The 27,863-nt window shown below is 39.8% G+C and overlaps 1 protein-coding gene across 1 annotated transcript in view; it reads right to left on the reverse strand.

Annotated features, from left to right (window-relative positions):
- Positions 1–27,863, reverse strand: part of g2e3 (G2/M-phase specific E3 ubiquitin protein ligase) — an 87,571-nt gene that overhangs the window by 33,482 nt on the left and 26,226 nt on the right. The window contains exons 6-9 of the mRNA XM_072569004.1: positions 24,104–24,269; positions 20,599–20,705; positions 19,959–20,075; positions 14,376–14,500 (exon numbers count right to left, since the gene is read on the reverse strand). Coding sequence (XP_072425105.1) covers positions 14,376–14,500; positions 19,959–20,075; positions 20,599–20,705; positions 24,104–24,269 — 515 coding nt within the window. The remainder of the gene's footprint in view (positions 1–14,375; positions 14,501–19,958; positions 20,076–20,598; positions 20,706–24,103; positions 24,270–27,863) is intronic.

The raw sequence follows: 27,863 nt of genomic DNA on the forward strand, positions 1-27,863 counted from the left end.
TGGAACATTTTTCCCCTGGAGCAAAGGACGTTGAAGAGTGACCTTATGAACCTTTATAAAATCATGATGGGAATAGAGAAAGTGAATGGCAGATATATTTTTCCAATGGTGGGGAATTTCAAGATTGGGGACATATTTATAAAGGTGAGAGGAGAAAAATTTACAAAGAACATGAGAGGCTACTTTTTATTGTTACAGTGGCTCATGCGTGGAATGCACGTCCCGAGGAAGTGGTGGATATGGGTACAGTTACAATGTTTAAAAAAAAGGAAGGTTTGGAGGTATGTGGAATGCAAGTAGGTGGACCAGTTTAGTTTGGGGATCATAGTGGACATGGACTTGCTGGACCCCATGCTGTATGACTCTATGCAGCTAAAAGAATAAATACAAGAGCAACTGAACATAGAAACTTACTCCCAATAAACCATCCTTCCACAACTGTGACATGGACACAATAGTGGTCTTTCATAGTGGTCCTGGAATTCATGCCTAAGATGGGAACACCACCACAAGGAATGCATTGGTTTACAAGAGGACAGTTCATCATCCTCAAGACAACCAGAGATAGGCAATAGAAACAATTTTGCCAGCATCACCCTCAGCATCACCATATGGTTTTGAATTTTTAAAATCTTCCTAACAAAACACTTTCAAAGTTATTTCAAATGATAATAAGGACAACGGCAATCAGGCTGAATACTATTCTAGGATTAAATGGGATTTCCAAGATGTTAGGAGGTTGACAGCAAACTAAATGGACCACTCCCAGACTTTATACTTTGGCTGCAATCCAAAAAAATTGAAATGGAGAAAACTGCTGTCAATAAAGCAATATAAATTATAAATTTTTGTTGCTTCCATAAGATGCAAGCCACTGACTCAGCTTGTGTTTGTCACCTTTCTTTTACTACCCTTGTGAATGTGGCAAGCCACCTTTGAGAGGTCTGCAGACCACGTGGTTTGGGACACCCACGGTTGTTAGGAAGGAGTTCAAGGATTCTGATCTAGCAATAGTGAAAGCATGTCTTGATGGGGAACGTACAGATGATGGCATTCCTATGCATCTGCTACCCTTATGTTTCCAGATGGTAGAAAACACATTTCTGCATTTACTGTTAAGAGGAGCCCTGGTGAGTGTCTGCAGTGCTTAGTTGGTACATATTACAGGCAGTGGGAGTCAATAATGGAGGGAACACAAAGTTTGAAAATGGTAAAAAAAAAAGAGCTGCCAATCAAATTAATAGTTTTGTCCCAGATCATGTCAAATTTCTTGAGTGTTTTTGGAAGTGCACTTATCCAGATAGGTGGAAAGTATCCCATCACATCCTGACTCGCAAATTGGGGATAAGCTTTGGGGAGTTAGGAAACAGAATTCTTAACTTCTGACCTGCCCTTGTAGTATTTATGTAGAAGGTCTAATTCAGTTTCTGATTAATGGTACACTCCAGAATGTTTATAGTGAGAATTCAGCCTTGGTGATAGTTAGATTCGGTTGTTGGAGTTAGTCGTCATCAAGTGCTTGTTTACCATGCCTACAACTTGACACTGATCCACCCAAATCAAAGAGTGTGGTGCTGGAAAAGCACAGATGGTTAGGCACTATCCAGGGGGCAGGAGAATCAAAGTTTCGGGCACAAGCCCTTCATCGGGAAAGGGGGGCTGAGAGATAAATTGGAGGGGAGGGGGTGGGGCTGGGGAGAACGTAGTGAGAAGACAATAGGTAGATGAAGATGGGGATGAAGCTGACCAACTGTACTTTTCCAGGACGACACTCTTTGTCTCTGATCTCCAGCATCTACAGTCCTCACTTTCGCCTGATACACCCAAGATTGAATGTTATTCCGATCCTGTTGTTCATGTCCAGTGCTTCACTATCTGAGGGGTTGGGAATGATGCTGAACACTGAAATCATTCGCAAATATTTCTACTTTGATCTTCACATGGGAAGAACATCAATGATAAAGCATTTGAAGATGTTTAGGGCAGGGACTCTATCCCAAAGAACTCCAGTAATGATTTCCTGGTGCTGAGATGATTGGAATCATACTTGATGCAAAAGGCAAATGGTTGCAGTTGTCGAGGCTAAACAAGAGAGTTGCCCTGCTTTCCATTGACTCCAGACTTTCTTGGGCTCTTAAGTATCACACTCAACTAAATGCAACTTTGATGACAAGAGCAGTCACTTTCATTTCAGTCTCTATGGAATTCAACTCCTTTAGTCCACGTTTAAACCAAAGCCAGGAGGAGGTCAGGAATAGAGTGGCCCTGGCAAAAACCAAACTGGGGAGCAGTGAGAAATAAACCTTGAAAACTACAGCAGTTCAAGAAAGCAGCTCACCAACATCTTCATCTCACCAATAAGGAAAAGAAATAAATACTGGCCCAGTCAGTGACACCCACTTCCCGTCAGTGAAAAAAATTTTTAAGAAGCACAGTCAACAACTTCCATCATTTTGAGGAGTAGATTGATAGAGCAGTTACTGGCAATAGTTCTGAAAACTTGTGCTCGAGAATTAGTCACATTCGAGCTAGTCTAGTATATGTACAATACTGGTCACTGCTTGGCAATGTGGAAAATTTTCTAAGTACATTCTGTCCACAAAAGCAGAATAAATGTCAGAATGTTATTAGAGTTTACAGTCTTTGCAGTATCTAGTTTTTTTAGCCAAGCGAATCGAGTTGGCTAACGTCTAGCCTCTTTGAAACTGGAGACCTCAGGAGCAAACCAAGATAGAATATCTAGCAGTTTTGGCTGGCCTTCCCTTATTAAGGAGGGCATAGAATTTGTGCAGCTTCCTTCTCCAGGTGGCTGTTCAATTGTCCTCTAATATCCATGACTGGATCTGACAGTGCTCCAGAGTTTAGATCTAATCTGATGGTTGTGGGACAGCTAAACTCCATCATATGGAGCTCTTGCTGTTTGACATACCGACAGCCCTGTTGCAGCTTTACTATGTTGACAAATCATTCTTATGATATGCTTGATGCTACTTCTGGCATGTCCTCCTGCATTCTTCATTGAACCAGGATTGATAGTGTTTTGACAGCATTGGTAGAGGGAGGGATTTGCTGGGTCATAAGATCACAGTTTGTGATTGAATAGAATTTTGTTGCTGATGGTCCATAATACTTCATAGATATCCAGTTGAGTTGCTAGATGTGATAAACTCCTGGTAAAGCAACAAGATGAGAAATAGTTTACATTATGACTATACTGTGATCACCCTGATCAGTTATGGGCCATGGACAAATGCGTCTGACAGAGAAATCGGCAAGGATGAGGTGAAATTGACTTTTACGTTTTGCTGGTTCCCTGACCACCAGCGATAGAACAATGTCCTTTCGTGAATGAATGTATTCCACCAGCTGTTGTGATGAGATTGGAGCCCATGCCTCACAGCATTAACCGGCAGCTTTCGTATAACTTAATTCACAGAATGTGGGCAACACTGGCTGGGCCAGCGTTAATCGCTAATTCTCAGCTACCTTCCAGAAGATGGTGGTGCAGTGTCTTCTTGAAACACTGTTATCCATTTGGTGTAGGTTTACCCACAAAGCTGTTGAGGGAGTTCCAAGATGATGACCCAGTGACACTGAAGGAACAGCAATACATTTCTAAGTCAGAGTAGTGAGTGGGTTGGAGGGGAACTTGAGGAGTGGCATTTCCTTGTTCTTCTAGATGGTCATGGAAGGTATTGTTGGGGATGCCTTGGAGAATTTCTACAGTGTATCTTATAAATGGTAGGCACTGCTGATACTGACCATTGGAATGACCTTGGGACTAAATGTTTATGGGTGTGGTACCAAATAAGCAGGCTGCTTTGTCCTGGATGGTTTCAAGCTTCTTGAGGTTTTGGACTGCACTCATCCAGACAAGTGGGGAGTATTCCATCAAACTGCTGGCTTGTGCCTTTGTCATTACGATACCACTTCTCCCAGTTTTAAACTAAATGCATATATTTCAAGTTATCTTTGAATGCCATATCAGTCATGAAGATGGTTAATCACAGGATGGTTGTGCCACAATTATGTCATTTAACTAATATGAGTGTCTTGGCCAAAACTCCACGAATAAGAGGTTCTTGTTACCCCATAGGAATTTAAGAATTTAAAAGATGGCACCAGTAAGTGGTCACATTTGTATAAAACAACACTGAATTAATAATTTTATTTAAAAGAAGGAAACTTACCCACTTGACGCAGTCTGGTTTAATGATAATTCAATCCTACACTAATGGAATTGGCTGTTAATTAGTCTCCAAAGTGGCCCATTAGCCACTCTAAAGAATGCCAGCAGTTGAAAATTAAAAAAAAAATGTTGCACTGCTAGTTTCTCAGAGCAGCAATGGACAATAAATACTGTGTCAGTCACATCCACACTCCAGGAATGAATAAAGAACTAACACCAAGTCAAATCTCTGAATTGTCCTTAGTGAGGACTTTGATACAGCTTGATTTCATTAAGGTGGCAAAATATTTGATGGTCAACAGTCAGTACAGCAATTGGCAATAGAGGGTTATTTCAAAGTTAATATTATTGGAAATATAAACAATTACACAGTCAATGGATGTGATTACCATTTTGACATTATAAATATGAAAGAGCTAATCAAAAATAATCTGCTCAAGAAATTGTATTGCAGGGAACAAATGAGAGATTCTCAAATCAATGCAGCAACATTTAGACAACCATGGCCTAGTTGCTTTAAACAATGTTAGCCTCTAATTCATATCATGCAAGTAACTTGGGAAATTATGTCCAATCAAACTGCACAAACTAAATGCTTAGAGATGACCTCCAATCCTTAAGCAGATCATTGAAGCACTGCGAATGCATTTGTTATCCTCTAGTCTTTGCATACAATTATTAATCAACAAAAAGCAAGCAAAGGAAGAGACTATAAATTCTGAATTTTAATCCAATTTCTGCATTAGAAGAAAATAATTAACAGCTTACATAAAATCTGCACTTGCAGAATGAACAGAGACCAGAAATAATGGATGTCAAGCAACATTTTCATTTACTGAATTAAAAACAAAGTGTCTGAGAAACTCAACAGGCCTGGCAGCATCTGTGGACAGAAAAAAAAACCCAGAGCTGGCAGAGTTCAATATGAAACTTCTTCAGAACTGAAGAGAAAAGTGGAAAAGTGAGGGGCATTATACAAGGATGTTGCCAGGTATGGAGGGTTTGAGTTATAAACCAAGGCTGGATAGGCTGAGACTTTTTTTCCACTGGAGCAAAGGATGTTGAGGCGCGACATCAAAGAAGTTTATAAAATCATAAGAACTATAGATAGGGTTAATGGTAGTTGTCTTTTCCTGAGGATGGGGGATTTCAAGATTGGGGGGCACATTTTTAAGATGAGAGAAGAGAGATGTTTAAAAAAAAGGACATGGGGGCAAATTGCTTCCCCCGCCCCCCTCAAGAGGGTGGTCCACATGTGGAATGAACTTCCTGAGGAAGCAGTGGATGTGGGGACAATTACATGAATAGGAAATGTTGGAAGGGATATGGGCTAGAAGCAGGTAGGTAGGACTAGTTTAGTTTGAGATTATGTTCAGCATGGACAGTTTGAACCAAAGGGTCTGTTTCTATGTTGTATGACTCTGACTGTATAGAAAAAAAAGTGAGGAGGAAGAAATTAAATGGAAATGTAGGTCAGAAAAACAAAATCAAAAAGAACAGCAAGATTAGAGACCACGTGGTGGGAGGAGGCATGACAAAGAAAATGGAGATGGAGTTCATGGACAGAATCTGTTGAACTCAATGTTGAGTCCTGAACACCCAAACACAAAATGCATGCTGCTCCTCCAGCTGATTTTGGGCTTTACTGGAACACCACAGCAGGCCTTGGACAGAAATGCGAGCAAGAGAGAGAGTAAGAAAGATGGTATTTCAATAATTTCCAGTTTTTTAGCCCTAAATGCCTCTTCATTAGGGATGCCCAACCTCTCTGCACCTCCATCTCTCACTAGGTCAATCGGAGGGCTCTCCGGTTCTGCCTAAATGGATGAACAGTCACAGTTATCACCCCCCTCCTTTACCTGGATGAGTTCGTTCTCTCATTGAACTGTTTCTCTTTTAAGTTCTCTCATGTCATCCAAATAAAAAAAGGTGCGGCCACAGTTTTACAATCTTTTGTGTTAGGTTGCAAACATTCCTTTTTTCCATCAATCAGGACCCCTCCACAACACGTTCTCTGATATATTAATGACTGTTCAGTGTCACTTCCTTTTCTCATCCAGAACGAGGGGGGGGGGGGGGGGGGGGGGGGGGGGGGGGGGAGAAATCAAATTTTCTTCCAATGTCCATAATTTTTTCACTATCCACTGACCAACATTTGACTCTTGCCTTCCCTGACTCAAGTCTGCGTTTCTGGGTATATGCTGTCCAGCAATATTCATTACAAACACACCAACTCTCAGCTAGTGGAACTACAATTAATAACACCCAGCTTCCTGTTAAGGTTCCATTTTACTCTCTAAGTTTCTTTGTTACACCTACTCCAGTACCACTACCTTGCACATCAGTGCTTCCAAAATTATTTGTTACCATAACTGAGGATTGTCCTCCATTGTGCTGGAAAGCAGCCTCAACTGTATCAGACCAATTTCTTCAACTTTTGCCCTCACTCTTCCCCATGCTGTGGAGTTCCCCTTCCCTTTCAAGTCTCTATAGGTACAAGATCACACCCTGTCATTTTTGTCACCTCCAGTATGATGTCAGCATCACAAACACATTCACTGCGCGTCCCACCAGCATTAAGTGACCATTCGCTTTCTGTCTTCTTAGTCCACTCTTCTATACACCAAATCCTGTTAACCACACAGGATAGGGATTTGGATCTCCCATGGAAAACAAGAAAGGCACATATTGGTATAACATAAATCTCCTATTTACCAGAAAGGACAGGTTTTGTGTCAGACTGTCAATAGTGAAACAGAGAAAAATTAAAAAGGAATTAAAAAAAAGGAATCCAAGATGGTGGCGATCTAAGACGATCACACTGCAGAGTTCTGCATCGCAGCACAAGCGGGATGAACCTTTAACCTGCCCAACCCAGACCATAGTGATATCTTGGGATGCCAGAAAGATCGTGGAGTCCAAGGACCTTCTAAAAATCAACTGACTTGTGTTTCCAGCTGTCCAGAGATGCTGAAAAATGGAGGAGTAGTACCCGAGGCCGGGTCTGCAGTTCAGGCTGCAGGATCCTAGCAGTTGATTACTTTCCAGTCACTGGTGAACGAGCTCACAAAATCTCACAAGACGCTGGGGAAAACAGACTGAAGAGATGCTGGCTCCAATTTCTTGCTCATGGTGTAGAAGCAGGAGCAGCAGCTGGGAGACCTGGAGAAGAGGATGGATGAGGTGCAGCACATGGTCACAGTGGTGTAAAGCTGACACCAGTTCATCCAAGGATAGGATCCAAGCCCAGCAGACACAGGTCCATTATGTGCACGACCAAGTAGATGACCTTGAGAACAGGGGCAGGACAAAAAACATTTGGATCATAGTCTGCCTGAGGGTAAGGAAGGTGAGCGGCCTGCAGAATTTGTTGAGGACTGGCTGCTGAAATTCCTTGACTTGGGAGGCTGGCATGAGAGGATTGAAGATAAAGAGGGCTCACCAGGTCGCAGTGTGGAGATTGGGTCTGGGTCAACATCCTGGTCTGCTCCTGGTGCGGTTTCATCATTACCAGGATAGAGAGAGTGTCATGGAGGCTTCCAGAGTCCAGGGGAAGGATCCAAAGGCCCTAATTTACGAGTGATTTAAGATCATGTTCTTTCAGGATTTCTCAGTGATGATGATCCAGAAATGAAAATCTTGCAATGGTGTTAAAAGACTGAGGAGCTTGAGATCCAGTACTCTGAGGTATCCGGCGGTGCTTCCATCCATCTCTTTGACATGGAGAAGCAAGAGACTTTGTGGACAAACTAACATAATTTGAACAATTTTAGTATGTATATATAGTGTTGTTTGGTTTGCTTTTATTGTTTTGTAAAAGAAACAGAGGAAGTCCCCCTCTATTGATAATAATTCGGTTTAAACTGTATTTGGCAGCAGTTGAGATGTAAATTTTCAATTTCTAAGTTAGGATATACCAAAGGATGGTTGGGGTATTTATTCCCCATTTATTTTTAAAAAGGATTTTCTTTATTCATATTGGTATTCTTCTGCTTGTGTTTGCGGTGCGGCTGTAGCTGGGATAGTTAGATGCCTACTTATGGGCAGGTTGGGATGGGTAGTTGGCACCTCTGGGCAGGGGTGAGTTCCCCAACTCAGCGCTGTTGGCTCTACATATGCTGGTTTGTTTTCTGGTTTTTGTTGTTTTTAATTTTCAATAGTTTTGTAGGTTTGTTAACTGTCGTGGTTTTAGTTTACGTTGTTTTTATGTTTGATGGATCATGTTACATGAAGGCTCAGCGATTTGTGGTTCGAGTTCCTGCTTTTTGGAATTTAAATGTTATTGCAGGTGGTTATGGCTAATGACTTGATTAAATGGTGCACCTGGACTATCAAGGAAAGTCACTCACTAATTAAGAGGAAGAAAGTACTTTTGAGTCTTAGAAAGGAAATTGCTTTGTTACAGGAGACACACTTGGATGACAAGGAGCATCTGAAATTACAGCAAAATAGCTTTGACAGAACTTATTTTTCATTATTTAATACCAGAAGTAGGGGAGTGGCTATACTGGTTAGGAAGAATCTCCCATTTAAGTTGTTAGTGTGTTAAAGACACACATGGGAGATTCATAATTCTAAAAGCCTTGATAAATGGGGAAGAACACAGTGTTTTAAATGCTTATCACCCTCCAGCTCATCCCGTCAAATTTTTGGTAGGTGCCTTTTCTAAACTGATAAGTCGCGAGTCCCGGCACATCATTATAGGGGGAGATTTTAACTGTCTCATGGATCCTACAGTGGACAAGTTGCCAAAAGGTCCCTCGATACCCTCTGTACAAATTAAACAGTTAGTAGGTCTGCATAGGGAGTTATGGTTGGTGGACATCTGGAGGCGTCGCCACCCTACAGGTAGGGATTTTATGAGTTTCTTCACACAGATGTCACACTAGGCTTGATTTTTTTCTGACCCCTGTGGTAACCCTGGATTTGGTGGTATTTTGTACGATTAGTAATATCACTATCTCTGACCATGCTCCAGTGTATCTTGCTCCAGTGGGTTCAAGGTACTGGCGAATGGATCCCTTTATCCTCAAGGTGGAACATATTTCTTGGGAATTTCAGGCGTTCCTAGGCATCAACATAGGTTCGATTGGTAGCTCATCAGTTCTCTGGGAAACTGCCAAAGCCGATGCTGGGGGTTCGTTATTTCATATTCCGCCAGTAGGAAGTGACAGAAGGGTGAGCAGCAATGCCTCCTTGAAGCACGGTTGGAGGCAGCCAAGGAGGCCTACTTTGACAAACCCTCATTGGTCAAACTACAGAGGATTACGGCGCTGTGGTCTGCACTGAATTTCATGCTCACGCAGATGGCAAAGAAGGAGCTGGCTTTTACACGAGCATAGTGACAAGCCAGGCAAATACTTAGCATATCTTGCCAGAAAAACGAGTGCCCCACAAGCCATTACAGCGATTAGGAAAGGATCTGGGAACCTAATATGCGATTCTAAAAGGATTAATGTGTCGTTCCAGAGATTTTACTCTGTTATACAATCCAAGGATTGTGAGGAGGGGTAGGCCAAAATGATATCTTTTTTTAAGGATCTGAAGCTCCTGGGTGTGACTCTCAAATAACAATCCTTTCTCAATGCCCAGTTATCAGAGCAAAAAGTGCAGGAAGCTGTGAGGCAGTTTCAGAGTGGAAAGGTGCCCGGTCCTGACGGACTTCCCAGTGAATTCTATAAGGAATTTATAAATATACTGTCAGGTCCGATGCTTAATATGTTTAATGATAAATACAATTATTACTGTCTCCCACCATCTCTGAGAGAGGCCAATATTTCACTTATCCTTTCAAAAAAAAGAGAAAGACCCAAAGACTGTGCTTCTTACAGGCCCATTTGACTCTGAAATTAGATTAGATTACTTGCAGTGCGGAAACAGGCCCTTCGGCCCAACAAGTCCACAATGACTCGAAGTGCGCCCACCCAGACCCATTCCCCTACATTTACCCCTTCACCTAACACTACGGGCAATTTAGCATGGCTAATTCACCTGACCTGCACATTTTTGAACTGTGGGAGGAAACTGGAGCACCCGGAGGAAACCCATGCAGACATGGGGAGAATGTGCAAACTCCACAGAGTCAGTCGCCTGAGGTGGGAATTAAACCCGGGTCTCTTGTACTGTGAGGCAACAGCCTAACCACTGTGCCGCCGTGTGGACTTTAAAATCCTCTCAGACTCTGGCATTAAGGCTGGAGACTGTGTAACCTTCTAATACTAAAGAGGATCAGACAGGCTTCATAAAGGGTCGCAGATCCTCCAATAATGTTAGGAGGTTGCACAATGTATTTCAAGCATGTCAACAACAGTCAAAACAGGGATTGGTGATTTCTCCAGATGCAGAGAAGACATTTGACAGAGTTAAGTGTAAGTACCTTTTTTATACTCTGGCGCAGTTTGGTTTGGGCGAAGTCATTATAAAATGGGTAAAGGTTCTCTATGCTGGCCCTCACCAACAGGGTCCAATCAAGCAATTTTAAAATTTTTAGGGGCAGCCAGTAGGGCTGTCCCCTTTCACCATTGCTTTTTACGTTGGTGATTGAACCATTGGTGGAAATTATTCGTGGGGATCCCAATATACCAGCTCCAGAAGTGGGGGCAAAACTACAAAAGATTTTATTGTATGCAGACGATGTCCTAATTTATTTTGACAAACCCAGCAGTTTCAGTGCCTCGCCTGATAGAATGCATTCATGCGTTTGGTGCTTTTTCAGAGTACAAGATTAACGCTGCAAAATCAGAGGCTATGCCTATGGACGGTCTTACGAAGTTGTCATGAGGGCAACTATGGACTCCCACTTAGGTGGAGACAGGGGGTTTTGTGTATTTGGGCATATTCATTACTCCAGTTCTGAATCGGCTTTTCAAAGCCAATTTTATCCAATTATTTGAAAAAAATTAAACAAGATCTTCAAACATGGGAGGCACTTCCAGTCTCGTGGTTGGGTCAGATAGTGCTTATTAAGATGAATATTCTCTATACAGATTGCCCCGCCCCTGATTTTCAATAAGCAAACTCTCAGGAGGCTGAATGGCTGGTTCAGTTCTTCTATTTGGCATCAAAAGCAGTCCCTCATTAAATTAGCTAAACTGCAACCACCTCACAGATTTTGGGGGGGGGGGGGGGGGGGGGGAAACATTAAAAATTTCCAATTAGGCTCGCTTTTGTCTTATGTGACTGATTGGGTTTAGGTTTGTGGAGATCCTCTTCTACTATGGCTAGATATTGAAGCCTCCCAGGCAAGGTGCTCCTTTACCAGTTTGCTGTTTTTAGAAAAAATGAGGACAATTAGGGAATATTACCATAACCCAATAGTTATCAATACCGTTAAAAGCATACAGGGCAATTCAGCACAGGGAAGGCAATATTGGCAAAACATCTTTATTTTCACCTTTAGTTGGTATGCAGGGGATGATAGATTCAGGATTTAAACGTTGGGCTGCAAGGGGTGTGTCGTGCATGGGCGATGTATTTGAGAGGGATGTAATGATGTTCTTCGATCAGGTAGCATAGAAATATAAGTTATCTAATAGAGACCTCTTGTTTTTTTTTTCAAGTTAGGGATTTTATTCCAAAAAAGACCACAGTTTTGACAGATCCCTACAAATCCAACATAGAGAGGGAAATGCTAAGTGCTAAGAATACACTTTCTGTCAGTACTTTATATCATCAATTGGGGGTGCCCCCTCAAATGAGTTTGATTGACTCTGCAGAATGTGGGAGAGAGAGGCTGGATGCTGAAGTCTCCTCGGAGGCATGGGAGGATATTTGGGAGAATGCAAGGAAGCTATCAATTTGCAATAGGTCCCATGCTTTACAGTGGAAGATTCTGCACGGGGGGGGGGGGGGGGGGGAGTCCACTTGGCTCTGGACTATTTTGTCAAAATTTAATTCAGGGTTTTTCAGCATGCCCCAAGTAGAAGGTCTGTACGGGCACTCTTATCCATTGTCCCTGGTCTTGCAATAGGCTTCAAACATATTGGAGTGCTGTGGTGGGTGCAATGGAGAGGATTTTGGGTGTTAAGAGTGGAGAAGGACCCTATCTCTCTCCTTTTGGGCCTGCCCACTGTATTGCCTGCAGACGCACATAAGAAAAACTTTTCAATACTATCACATTCTGTGGAAGAAAGAATATCTTGCTAGTTTGGATATTCAAAAACCCCATAGGCCTGTCGGGTTGGCAGAAGATTGTTATGGAGCATATTCCCCTGGAGTTTCTGCAAGTATGGTTCACCACAAAAGTGAGAATTTTTATAAGACATGGCAGTCCTTTTTGGAATACCTTGACACAGATTTATCTGCCACACTAACAAGTCCAATATCCAGGGAGGTGGAACTGTGAACGTATAAGCGTTTTGTTTGGCTGGGCTGAGTTATTACTATTTATTAGCTAATTGTTGGTTATTTATTTATTTAGTTAAATAGCCAATTTGTTTTTTTTATTCTATATTTTTCTATATATGTTTATACATTTGTACATGAGGGTGGGCTGGGAATTTTTTTTAAACTTGGGTTTTTTTTGTACTGTTTTGAATTGTATTGTTTTGTACTTGTTGTAATATAAAAAATATTTTTTCAATAAAATCATGTTTATAAAAAAAAAGGAAAAACAAAAATCAGGCCTATGGGCTACCTCACCAACTATGGGTTGCGAATCCATATATGTGAGGAATGAGATTATAATCCTGAACACCTCATCCTCCTTCTACGATATTTTCTCATGCATTCACAGGTGGCACATCATTTGCTCTTTTATCCCTTTACAAAGCATCTAAATACCCCTTCCAGAAGGGAGAGAGACTTTGTTGCACTTTTTATCGTACAGTATTCAGTTCTCATAATGCATTCTCCTTTCTCTTGGGGAGGTAAAACCCAGACAGGGTAACTGCTTTATAGAACACTTCTGCTCAGTCTGTAAACATGACTGACCTTCTGGTCGTTTGTTACTTTAATGCACAATTTTGCTCTCATACTCACTTTGTCTGTTTGCTAGGCCTTCCAGAGTGCACCAACATAATAATATGGAGAAACAGCACCTTATTTTACTTTTAGACATCTTATACCTTTTTTTGGACTCAGAGGTCAACAATTGCAGACCATGGCCACTGCCCTCCATTTTATTTCCTTCCTCTGAGCCACCCCACTCTCTAGTTTTCTTGATTTTGTTTTCTATTATTAACTACTCTGGATCTATCTCTTCTCAATGACTAATACCATTTGCCTTGCATTTTTCTTTTGACACCAATGATCCCATTTCCCTAACTAACCACCCCAGTCCTTTGGTTCCACTTACTTCCCTTCATCATTTTCTATGGTACAAAACCTATTACTTTTCTACATTTGTCATTAGCTCTGTAGAAATGGCAGAGTGGACACGAAAGGTTAACTGTTTCTCTCCCCACAGGTGAATTTCTAACACTTTCTGCTTTTATTTCACATTTCCAACACCTGCAGAAATCTGCTTATATTTCCATTTATGGAGTAAAAGCAAGGACTATAAATAAGATGGTCAGTGAATAAGGAATTTGAGGAATGTTATTAGTCATTGTGACCAAGCAGTATTTACAACTGTAGGGAGTACTTCAGGAGAACACTGTTAATGCATTTATCAATGGAAGCCAGATATGAGAAAGAAAGGAATAAAAGGATACAGCAATTAGGTGAAACAAAACAGGGTGCAAGGTGTACAAGGGAAGGTTTATATTGGACTCAATGTTAATTCTGACGATTTCTGCACATAATGCTGCCATACCTGCTCAGTTTTTCAAACATTGTTTTTATTTAACATGAAGGCTGCTTGTGTGGAGTATAAAATGCTCCTTTGACCTGCTGAGCTAAATTGCCCATATCTGTGCCACATATTCCACTTAACATAGTTTTAGAGGTACATGTTACATTTATTCTACTAAAATGCTTTAATAATAATGATGGCTGTCTACCAAATGGAACGGATTTGGCTTTCGAGATCTCACATTAAGAGTTTTACATAAATTGTGTGGATCTCATCTTAGCATCAGTCCATCCAATCAATATTGTAAATCAATATTGTAAATGATGCAAATAACTAAGTAGTTACTCCACTAGAACTAATGTGAACAAGATCCTGATCACAAATATAAACCTGTTATTATACATTTCAAATAAAAAGGTTTAAAAATAGTAATATCACATTTCCAGAAGTTACCTGATTTGTATACAATATGTCTACAATCTGGGCACTCCCAATTTTCCATGCAGATTGCCAAAAATGAACAGGCCAAATGAGTCCCGCTGGAGCCACAGTACTTACAGAGTACAATGTCCCATTTACTGAAATAGAGAAATTGCACTGATAAAAGTTCCTAATAAAGAAAAACAAACTGCAATTTTAAGTATCACTTAATTCCAAACAGACAAAAGAGACAACTTAATTTTCTAATATTTTATGACATAGATATAATAATGGTGATATTTCGTGGATTAGGCAATGAGACAATTGCTTAGATCAGTGATATGCAGAACAACCCAGAAAGTCTGACTTCTTTTATTAGGTTCTTTTTCTTGACACTCTTACACACTTGGCACAACTGCAATATGCCAACTTCTGTGAACAGTCAAAATTTGTTAAGTACAAGCTCTGGAGAATCACTTAACACTTATCAAGAGAAGCTCTGTAAACAAAGGAACTGTTCTTCCTTTTACATCACCATTAGTAGTGCCCACAAGACAACCCCCAGCAACTCCCCCATAGTCACATGCTACTTAAGACAATATAGTTATTTGATTATTACCAGAAACAATGTGACTTGGATCATTCCATAATAGCAAGATCTAGTGTAAATAGTTATTTTTTTAAAATAGTGGGGTGTGGCTAAAATTTTAACTACAATGTTCTTATTGATTCTGAATAGCAGGAGATGGCAATGTAATTTTTTTATATTCTATCTGCAAGACAGAAAAACCCTACCCCTGGGACATCCAATTTCTTACAGGTCAGCGAGCAAATCAACCCCCTAACATGCTGCTCAATTTCCTAGATTAATTTATTTCAAGTAACAATCTAATTTCTTTTAATCTTCCCACTTCCTTCACCAGAGGCGCAGCAGGTTCCAGTGTGTTACCACTTGCCGCACAAAAGTTTTTCATATTCCTCTTTTATCTCTTGCCCAAAATCTTAAGTGCATGCCCCCTAGTCATTGCACTATAAGGTAACAAACAGATTTATCTCATCTATCTTATCAAACCTGTCATATAAATTTTCACACTTCTCTTCAGAGCAGGGGATTTGAAAGAAGGTGGGGTGTGCAGAACTAAATGCAATACAAGGCGTAACTGGAGTTTTATAAAAGTTTAGAATAACTTTCTTCGTCTTCTACTGAATACCTCTATTTAGGAAGCTTAAGATCCTATGTGCTTTGTTAACGACTGTCAGTGTTTGCTGTCACCTCAAAGATTAATGCATATGTATCTGAAGTACCTCTGTTCCTACAAACTTGAGTGTAGTACAATTACATTGCCTTTCCTCATTCCTTCTATCAAAATCTTCTATACACTTCTCTACACTAAAACTGATCAGTTCTTTCTGCTCATCTGTGTCAAGCTGAAGGCAATTTATATCATCCTCGCTGTCTGCCTGATAATTCTGGCAATTCTAAGATTATAAGGAATCTGCATGAGGAATCTACTAGTTGAGTGAATGGGCAAAACTTGGGAGTTTGCTATTGGCAAGTGTGAGGTCACACAGTTTGGTAGGAAGAATCATAGGAGATTACTTAAACAGATGAAGACTCCAAAACAAAAAAAAAGTGCTGCACAGGGGGATCAAGGTATTCTTGTGTGTAAAACTCAAAAGCTAGCATGCAGATACAGCAAGTCATGGAAGGAGTATTTTAGATGTACAGTGGTACCTCGGAATCTGAATTTAATTTGTTCCAGGAGGTTGTTTGGATTGCAAAAAAGTTCGGATTCCAAAACTTATTTTCCCCATAAGAAATATGGAAAGTGAATTAATCAGTTTCTGGACCCCCAAAAAAAAAAAGCATTTTCAAGACACTTTACAAAAGCAAGAAAAATGTACTAACATGAAAATAACTTCATTTTCCTTAGTGAGGAGTGCTAATGGTGAATGCACTTATTTGCTTCACTGCTCTTCTTTGGTGCAATGGTGAATGCACAAGGGCGATAATTTAAAAAACCCAGCACAAATCACAAGGTAATCTAGTGATGGAGACACGAGAGATGCTTTCATGACTACTTCCAGGGACGAACTGAACAAACAATGTGTGACCTGAATGTTATGTGGTGTTCGGATTCAGATTTATTCAAACAATAGGGCGTTCGGATTCCAGGGTCACCATTAATTGCTTTGTGCTTTGGTTGTGGAGAGGGGGGGGGGGGGGGGGGGGGGGGGGGAGGTGGTTGTAGGTTTAAAAATAGGGAAGTCTTCTTACAACTCAACAGGGTGTTGGTGAGGGGACACCTAAAGGACAGAATACAGTTTTGGTCCCCATATTTCCAAAAAATGGATGTACTGGCATTGAAGACAGTTCAAAAGCGATTCACTCATGATAAGTAACATTCCAATAGCTCTCCTAATGATTTGTTGTACCACATACTAATCTTATGCAATTCAGGCATGAGAACATCAGCATTCCTCTACAGTTCAGAGCCATGCATTCTCTCACCATTTACACATGTTTTTTCTTTTTCCTACCAAAAAATGGACAACTTCACATTTTCCCACATTAAACTTTATTTGCCACTCACTCAGCCTATTAATATCTTTTTGAAATCTTGTGTCCTCTTCACAACTTAATTTTCTTATTTATCTTGGTTTCCAAATTTGCTGACTGGACAAAGACCTTCTATCACTTCAAGTGTTTTACATAAAAGATAAACAATTGAGGTACCAGGAAAGAACTTTGTGGCAAGCTGAATAAGACCCACTTAAACCCACTCTGCTTCCTGTTAACCAACCAATCCATACCATATGCCATCCCCTGCAATAGGAGCCTTTATTTTCTCCAATATCCTTTAACGTGGCACCTTTAAATGCTTTTGAAAAGCTAAGTACAGTACATTCTCTGGTCCCCCTTTACCCACAGCATACGGTACCTCCTTAAACAACTCCAACAGACTGATCAAATATAAATTTCCCTTTCAGAAAATAGTGTTAAGTTTGCTTACGTACCTTGAACCTTGAAAGTGCTCTATTACTTTTTTAATAGTAACTTTGAGGTTTCCACGTGACAGATGTTAAACCAACTGGCCTGAATGTTCCTGTTTTCTTCCTCCCTCGCTTTTTTGAATATAAAGGAGTTACATTCGCTAACTTGCAACCTAATGGGTCCATCCTGAATCAAGGGTGTTTTGGAAAATAAAGCAATGTATTGACTTCCTCAGTAGCCACTTGATTTAAGACTCGAAGTTGAGGTTTATCTAGATCCAGGCACTTTTCAGCCTACGAAAAATTTTCCCAAGTTCCTCCCTCCTTTCTATTTCCAGATTTACCACTGTTTCTGGAATTTTACTTGTATCCTCTATAGGGAAGTACAAAATTTCTGTTCAATTCATCTGCCATTTTCTTATTTTTAAATACTGATTTTCCAGTCTAACCTTCTGTAGGATGAACATTCACTTCGTTAACTCTTCAATGTTTATACAAATGTTAGTTTTTATTTCTGCCTACCTTTTCTTGTGTTAATATTTCAATTTGCTTTTTAAAAAATATTCTGCCTAATCTTCTGATCTGCCACCTATCTTTGCACAATTACCTGCTTTTTCCTTAAATATGATATAATTTAACATTTATGTGTATATGCCCCTTGAATTTTTCTGACTTGTCTACAGACAACAACTCACCAGAACGAAGGTCCCGATACCCAACATGAGCAAAACTAATGTAGTGTACAAAATCCCATGCAAGGGCTGCACAAAACACTACATCGGACAAACAGGAAGACAGTAACGATCCGTATACACGAACACCAACTAGCCACGAAACGACACGATCAGCTATCCTTAGTAGCCACACACACAGACAAAAAGCAACATGAATTCGACTGGGACAACACTACCATTATAGGGCAAGCCAAACAGAGAACAGGCTAGGGAATTCCTAGAGGCATGGCACTCATCCACAGACTATCAACAAACACATCAACCTGGACCCAATATACCGGCCACTACAGCGGACAGCTGGAACTGACAACCGGAAGCGGCAGAGACAGGCCACTATAAATGCTGGAGGAAACAGCACAGAAGCGCTTCACAGGAGGCTCCCAAGCACTGAGGATGTCACCTAGATAGGGGACGAAACGTTTGCAAGACAAATTCCTAGCTCGGCGAACAGAACCACAACAACGAGCACCCGAGCTACAAATCTTCTCCCAAACTTTAATCAATAGTCTGCTTGGCTCGAGAATATATTTCTCATCTTTGTCCATTTGGCTTTTCCAATTGAAATTTATGATTGTCACTGTGCATTTTTGACTAGCTCTCTTATTTCCTCCTTTATGCTGCCACTCTGACTGGTTATTGACGGGAAATCTGTATACTACTCATAGAAGTAACTTCTTGACTTTATCATTTTGCATTTCTACTCAAACGGTCTCCACATTTTGGCTCCCTGAACTTGTGTCAGCCCTCTCTGTTGGGCTGATATCAATCTTAGCCAACAGAGCTGGTTCTTCACATTTTCCTAAATGTCTTGTACTCTTCAAGATGCAGGTTCAATCCTACAACTATTGTAGGAGTTACTAAGTCCTACTTATTCATTTCTATTTACATTCTCAGTATTTGTTTTGTTGTGAAAGCTATATGCATTCAGATACAGAGACTTTAGTTTTATTTTTATTCTTTGTAAATCCTAGTCTTATCGATTAGATTTATACATTCTACCCCTTTCTGCCATAGAAGTTTGTTAATTCCCATGTTGATATCTTTCGCATTGGTCTCGATTCTACCGATTTACCACATCCTAAATTTGACCTCTTGTGTTCCCCTATTAGATTTAAAATTCTCTAGTTTAAATTCCCTAGTTATCAAGAATACTGGCTCTAACATGGTTCATGTGGAGAACACTCGATCCATACAGATCCTAACTCTCCCCAATGCCCACGAAATGGAATGCACTTCTTCCATGTCAGTCTTTCAGCTATGCATTCATCTCTGTAATCTGAACATTAAAGGCTTGGCTTCTAAATTTGGCACCTATCACCTCATACTGACATGATTCCCTCTCTCCTCTCCAACCCCTCATCCTTACCCCTCCCACCCCACCGTTTGAGCTATATGCACAAGGCAAATCAGATTAGGGAGATAAATAGATGGCTGACAGACTGACGTGGAAGAAGTGGGTTCCATTTTGTGAGGCACTGGGGAGATGTTGGGAACTGTGTGGATGGAGCATTCTCCAAATGAACTATGCTAGGGCCAGTGTTCTGAGAAGCTTCCCGAATAAGAGTGTTCATTAATTATTGCGCTTATACAGTACAAGTAGGTACAAAACAAAAGGATTTCATCACCCCCTCAGAGGCAGTTAAATTTACAGCCAAATAATGTTGGTGGTATTTAATAGAAGATATTTTGTTACTGGTACAATTATAGAGAGTAGTTAGCTTTGAGAAAGCATCTAAAAGACCATTTATACACCAAATTTAAATAAAAAAGGAATCATAATACACTGGATTTTGGGGAAAAAAAGACCTTTCTTTGAAGAATTAAATGTCAGATTTTCTTAATTTAAGGTTGCTAACTCAGCAGTTTTCATGGGAAAATTAACTGTTACCTGTCAGGTTCTACATATTCTCTTCCATTTTTACAGAGACATCTTCGTGCATCACATCGCTGGTAACGTTGCAATAATTCCTGAAATGCATTCTCTTCAAGTTCCCAAGATGCATCCCTTTATTTTAAGAAAAAGAGAAACAATTAAGAGCAGAAGAATATGAAGTTCAAGTGAAGGGTTGTCATCTACAAGGAGTCATCAATATCGGAGAAATGTTATGCTCTCCTTTGGTTTTGGTCATTATAATCTATTACAGCTTCATGCACATCCTGAGACATTAAACAACAACTTCAATGCCACCTATCTTCAAGACAACACCACATTTTCTAAACCAGTGTGTTTTGTATTTTCAAAAGGCAAAATAATAGCCATCACTTATCCTGCCACTAGGAAAAATGGCTGAGAGAAATCATTAGTGCGAAATGAGGGAATTGGCATAAAGTCCTTAAAGTTACAGCAACTAATTGGAACAGGATCACCAGTCATGATAAATTAAATTACTTATAAATTGCATTCAATATCCCTCTCAGCAGTTCCCATAAGCAAAAGAACAAATAAAAAAGGCTCCAAATTATTTATACATCACTACCTATTTAACTAATAAAATTGCATAAGCTCTTATTGGTAAATGCACACATACTTTTCTGGAACATGGATCCCCATTCGTAACATCTCTTTCTGGAATTCATCTTTATTATTGCATATAGTGCACTTGAAGAAGAACATCCCAGCACTCAGGGACTGATACTATGAAAAGAAAGGATAATTGGATGAACTAAAAATACTGAAATGGTAATAAAGTATTTAGCATTCACTTTGCTAGACAATTCAATCTTAATCAAACCCATCTTAAATAGTTGGTAGGTCATTCGGACAAATAGTAGAAGAGCAGCAGGGGAAGAAGCAACAGTGTTCAGTTAATTTAAAGACTTAGATACCAACAAGTCAAAGGTATCCATGGTAATGGACTGGAAAAAGAAAGTTCAGCAAAACAAAACAAAAGCCCAAATTAACAAAAGTTAAGCTGATGCACAAATCAGCAATGTGCAATCTATTAATGCAAAATGTTTGGAGTATGAAACACTCCTGAAAAGTAAAATGAAAACATGAAAAAAAAATTGTATTCCATGGCTAAGCAGATAAATCAAAGCTGAAATATAATAAACACTGATCACACTAAAACCAGAGTGCATATGTTGAATGGTCTGGTGGTGGTAGGGTTGCGGGGGGTGGTTTTCAAAGCCTTAAAACATGATGAAAGCAAGCTAGCAAATATTCTTAAGAATACAAAAAAAAAAGTTAGGGAGAGAGAAGGCAAAGTCACTCTGGAAGAACAATAGAATAAAAGACAATTTATAAATATTTTGCACTGGTCTAAAATGATTGAAGTGAGAACAAAGTAGTTCTGGAAATATTGAGTACAATTTATGTTAGCAGGGACAGCGATAGAAGCTTATAGGGGCCTGAACAATTTGTGCTATGGTAAGAAATCTGGGAGATTCACATGAGAAATCAACCAAAACCTCAACATTAGGAGTAACTTGTTGAATTTTTGAACAGTTCCAAGCGTTGAGATGAGATTCTTGCAAGGAAGTGGAGAGATGTCCATTAATGGGAATTATTTGCAGCATTGTTTATTTGTCACCTCTTTAACTGCAAATCTCTCCTCATTAATATGCAGGCTTCCACCGGTCTCGAATAAACTAGGTTGATAGTTTCCAGATCAGAGGGGGGAAACTGGCAATTTCAAGTCACTGCTTGCTCCTCTGGACCACATCTCAAAGACCCTGGAACAACTCAGGGCATGCACCAGAACACCTGCCACACTCATTCCCTCAATGTCTGTCAACCTCACAAGATCACCGTGACATCTTTCAGATCCATTTACAGGATGCTTCAGTGCTTTGAGGTGCACTGGCAACCTGCATGGATATACTGCTTTGTGTACAGGCTCAGGTTCCCAACTGATGTGGTTGCACCTCAGGGCTATTTGCTTGCTCTCATAATACTTGCCCACCTCAAGTTCTTCTGGATACTCACAACATCTGCCTTGCCTTGATGTGCTTTACTACCCACTAGCCAGAGCTACCAGACTCCTAATACTTCCGTCTTGCTTTGCCTTGCCATTTTACACTGCCACAAACCAGGATACTTGTTGTAATTGTCAGCAGTCCTCAATCAAGGGATCCTCAATATAGGTCAAGGACAGCTTCTGATATCAGTCTAGGGTGTTGGGCATGGTCAATCATACAGTCAGATGTACAGCACAGAAATAGACCCTTCGGTCCAACTCATCCATGCTGATCAGGTATCAGAAATAAATCTAGTCCTATTGCCAGCATTTGGCCCATATCCCTCTATTCATATTTCCTTCCAGATGTCTTTTAAATGTTGTAATTGTACCAACATTCAACAATTCCTCTGGCAGCTCATTCCATACACATATCACCTTCTGCATGAAAAAGATGCCCCTCAGGTTCCTTTGAAATCTTTCCCCTCTCACCTTTAAACCTATAACCTCTAGTTTTGGACTCCTCACCCCAGGGAAAAAAATCTTTTCTGTTTACCCTATCCATGCCCCTCATGATTTTGTAAACCCCTAAGGTCACCCTTAACCTCCCCCACTCCAGGGAAAAGAGCTCCAACCTTTTCAGCCTCTCCCTATAACTCAAAATCCTCCAGCCCTAGCAACATCCTTGTAAATCTTTACTGAACCCTTTCAAGTTTTACAACATCCTCCCTACAGCAGGGAGACCAAAATTACACGTAGTATTCCAAAACTCCTATACGTAATGCACTGACCAATAAAGGCAAGCATACCAAATGCCTTATTCACTATCCTACCTGCCTGCGACTCCACTTTCAAGGAACTATGAATCAACACTCCAAGGTCTCTTTGCTCAGCAATATTCCCCAGGCCCTTACCATTAAGTGTACAAGTCCTGCCCAATTTGCTTTTCCATAATGCAGCACCTCACGTTTATCTAAATTAAACTCCATCGGCCCATTTGATCAAGATCTCGCTGTACTGAGAGGTTAACTTCTTCCCTGTCCACAACACCTTCAAATTTTGGGGTCATCTGCAAACTTACTACCTACTAACTTACTAACAATCAGCCACTCAGGAGATTAAGGTCAGGTCTCTCTCCTCAGAGGAGGTATGGAGCTGAATGTCAAGCAGCTCACCAGCTCTTTCTACCCTATTTTGGATTGTTTTCTCTGGAATGACAAAGTGAGGGTTTAAGTCAGATCAACTGAGGTGACACAGCCGCTAGTGTTGGTGCTTTTATGGGAAAGGTGATGTATCCCAAGCAAGCGAGTAAGCAGCACAAAGGTCATGAAGGTCTAGGAGGAAAGAGCATTGCAAGATGGGACCAAGTATAGGGAGATGTTCCATATAATATGGATATAGGAACCAAGGAACAGGAGTAGGCCACTCAACCCTGAAAGTCATTCAGTAAGATCATGGCTGATTGAATTTTAACTTCAACTCTGTACTCCTGTAGAATCTATCTTAGAGAGAGAAGAGGAGCATAAACTCTAGTGGTAGGTAGCTGCATTTACAGAGACTGGAGTGTGAGGCAGCAGTGACAAAATGATAGTATTTACCTTTGTTACAAGAGAGGTCCATTGACCTTCTTCCTTCACTGCTCAGCATTCCTCAGGATGGCCAAGAATGCAATGATCCAAGTGGTAACTTTGAAGCAGGATGGCAGAGTCTGATGGTTTGGTGTCCTCTGCCAGTCCTGGAGTAAAAGGACATTCCTGTCCTGTATCATACCTGTCAAGTGATGCCAGTTTATCTCGACAATGGCAAGTTCGAGTATGGTGATACGACAGAATCCAGCTAGCATCGGATGAGGGCACTATTGGGGTATGGTAGGTAGTTAACAAGAAGAGTTTTGGCAATATGCTGAGGAATCTCACTAGGCCTCAGGGAGAGAACTGCTTTGTGAAACTCTAAAATTGAAAATTTACAAAATACTGCTAGTTGTTGGTCTCTAAGCATATCCATTTTACAATGGAGACCATCAACCAACAAAAATACTTTCAAAGCTGTAAAGTATATTGGAATTTTTTTGAAGTGAAGACCAAAACAAAAACAATTTCTAAAATTGAAACTCATTCGATATTTTACTACTTACCTGCACACATTGCCTGTGAAACCATGTGTTTTTACAGCAAGGGCTCTTCAAAACCTCATATGATGGAATTGGATCAATGGATTCTAAACAGATAGCACATGTATATGTACTACCTGACCATATAGCGGATACTTTTTGCTGTGGTCTGTGGTCCCAACAGTAAGATCTAGAATGTTAAAAGGATAAAAAACACCAATTAAAAAATTTGCAAGGAATGTAAAAGGGATTCAGTAATTTCCTACAATTTAGCAGAGAGTGACAAATGGCAACATATAGTAACTCAAGTGGCTGCGGCTAGAAAGTTAATAAATCATTGAGCTGACAGCAAGATGATTTTTATATAAAACCTGAAATATTAATAGTGAGCCAATGTAAAACATTGGTAGGATTACAGATTATTGCATATATTTTGGACTTCATACATAAAAAGGCTGTTTGCACAATTGCAAGTAGTGCACAGGTGCTGGAGATCCTTCTTTGCAAAAGAAAATACAAACATTTGATAGAACAACAGATAAAAGGGTAATTTGACAGATATGCTTAAAATATGAAAGGATAGGCTTGAATAAAATTTTAAAAATCACCAATGCTGGAGTGAAAAAGGATTGAAGGAAGCCAGATCACAAGACTATAGGCAAGATGATAAAATGAAGGAGAAAAAAAATACTTTTTTCCCCAAAGGTGATGGGAATGGCATGCATTATTAAAATCAGTAACTGACATGGATTACTTCAATATTTAACAGCAAGTTCAATTGACACTTGAAGACAAAATAAATTGAAGAACATTAAAACAGGGAAAACACATGGGAATAAGACTACTGTTCACTTGGATGGCAAACACCAACTCAAACTGGCTAGGTAAAAAGGGTTGCTTCAGTGCTCCAATTTATTTTCAAGTTGACAGCATGTGTAAAGAAAATATCAAGTCTGAAAATTGAATGTGTTTTCACCTTTGCATCACAAGTTAATTAACTGCCTGGTTCTTCATTTTAACATACTCAATCACAAACAACAATTAAGCCATATTTTCAAGAATTAACTGAATACAGAGGAGTCCAATGCCACAAGACCAAACTGTTTACATATCAAATAGGTTAACAGTCACCAACTTTCAAGGCAATAGTTTCGTCAAGTACATTCTGAAGTAGTTCCATCTCATCAAGTGACATGTATATTGCAATATCAACAAGAATAGTTATTCCTTCCTCACTGATATAATAGCCTTATAATCAGATATTTTGGGCAAGCATTAAACAAAAATAAACAAAGGCATCATTAAATTTTAAAAAATGAATTGAAGTTAATCAGCAGAAGATTAGGTGATGTCGAGCTTGCAATTGAAGAGATAAATAAATGATGGAGCTAAGGAATCTTGACACTTAAAAAAAGAATGCATTAGAGACAACAGAAAACTACAGGAATAAAATTAGTCTGTGCATTAATAAACAGAGATATTGAATGAACGTCAATTGAAGGACAGATTGGGTGTGTTGTAGAACGTTTTGTTGAGGTGCAGTAATAATGACTCTACCACTGTGCAGAAGGCCTGGTCTCAAGGCCCAACTGTGCCAGGAGTGTATCATAACATTTTTGAATAGATTGATTGGCAAGTGTCTAGAATGTCCTGATGATCTTTTTATGCTACAACTAAACTATTTCAGTGCCTCTATGATGATCAATTTGAATTCAAGGAAATGGCTGAAGGTTTGTGAACTGCCAAAAAAAAAAAGAAGACAGATTCATGTGCTTAAGCATAAGCTATCACTCTCAACCTGATTTGCTGAGAGAAGTTTTTTTTTCTGCAGAGGAGAATTTAGGACCCATCTTATCCTGATTGCTGCTGCACACTTCTCATGCCCAGACACTCTAAGCCTACCTTGTCAGATGCACACCGGTTACATAAGAACCAGTGAACAAGGAGGAGTAAGGCAATTCAGTCCCTTGCGCCTGCTCCACCACTTAAGGCAGTGTTTGATACGCTTGCCTTTATTATTCAGTGTACTGAGTATAGGAGTTGGGAGGTCATGTTGCAGCTGTACAGGACATTGGTTCAGCCATTTTTGAAATACTACATGCAATTCTGGCTTCCCTGCTAGAGTAAGAATATTGCAAAACTTGAAAGGATTCAAAAAAGATTTATAAGGATGTTGCCAGCGTTGGTAGCTTTCAGCAATATGGAGAGGTTGAATAGAGTGGGGCTATTTTCTCTGGAACAGTGGCAGAGGGGTAATCTTAAAGAGGTTTATAAAATCATGAGGGACATAGACAGGGTGAATAGCCATGGTCTTGATGCCCAGGGTCGGGAAGTCTAAAACTAGAGGGCATAGGTTTGAGGTGAGAGGGCAAAGATTTAAAAGGGACCCAAGGACAACTTTTTCACGCAGAGGGTGGTGCGTGGATCGAATGAGCTGCCAGAGGTGGAGGTGGAGGCCAGTGTAATTACAACATTTAAAAGGTATCTGGGTGGGTATATGAAAGTAAGGGTTTAGAGGGATATGGGCCAAATTCTGGCAAATGGAGCTAGATTAATTTAGGATACCTGGTCAGCATGGATGATTTGGATTGAAGGATCTGTTTCCACACTGCACAGCTCTATGACTCGATACAAACACTGGGAATAATCCATTCAAGGAAAGTGACATTTTTAACAGTTTACAACTTTATACAGAGTCATATTAATTAAGTATTCATTTGAGACATTTATTGGCAGTTTCTTAAATTAAGCAAATCATACACAGGTCATTTGCTACAGGATTCACCTAAGTGCTGGGAAGTTCATTCCATCCACAATACATATGAAAGCAATATTCAAAGGGGGAAATAACAACTTTTCAATTGAGAAGAAAGCTTCCAAACTCTTAACTTAGACTAATGATATAATATAAAATCCAATGTTCCAAAAATAGCGTGATTGTTTGGGTGCCTAATTTGGGTAGCAACTTATGTATGCAATATATTCAATATAGTAGATATGCAATAAATTTGATAGGAATGTTATCAAAAATAAGCGCTACTAAGCTATATCATAAATTCATGACCTTCATAGTATTTGGGTGGAAGAAATTTAGATGCATTTAAATCTGGACTTCGGAATAGAAACACAATGAATGAGAGTGATGAGCGCAGAAATCTGGTTCGAATGACAAGGAAAACTACCACTGAATCAGTATCCAAAAATTTCCTACCTAATACTCACATGGATGCCCACCAGAATATGGACTGCAACAGTTCAATGTGGCCCTTTTCTATCTTCAAGACAACCAGGGATGGGCAATAAATGAAGCTATTTCAGTGTTCCCCAAGGTCAGAGAACAAAGAAAGAAAAAAAAAATCCCACTTTATTATTGGTTAGTGGTCCTGTGCATACAGCAAGATGCAATTGGTGATTTCAATTTGTGAAAAACACAACTAGAAATTTTCCCACACAAAAGAGAGCTGCTTATCTGTTTGGATGTCTAATTTGGGAACAATGTGCATATGCAGCACATTTAACACACTGAAATGCAATACATTTGACAGGCTGTGTTATCAAAAATAAAAGTGCTACCAAGTCTCTTAATTTCAAAGATGACTTTGACCTTCATAGTATTTGGTTGGAAGAATATTAACTCTGGATTTCGGATAATGTGGTTGGAAAAGATGATTAAGTGTTACATCTGGGTGTTGTCAACATGTGGAATTTAATGTGTTTTTATATGTCATCATTGAGGAACATCATGTAGAAGACAAATAGTCGGTTACCAAGAAGCAGGAAGAGA

This window comes from Chiloscyllium punctatum, chromosome 4, assembly GCF_047496795.1.
Source record: "Chiloscyllium punctatum isolate Juve2018m chromosome 4, sChiPun1.3, whole genome shotgun sequence".
Classification (NCBI taxonomy): Eukaryota; Metazoa; Chordata; class Chondrichthyes; order Orectolobiformes; family Hemiscylliidae; genus Chiloscyllium; species Chiloscyllium punctatum.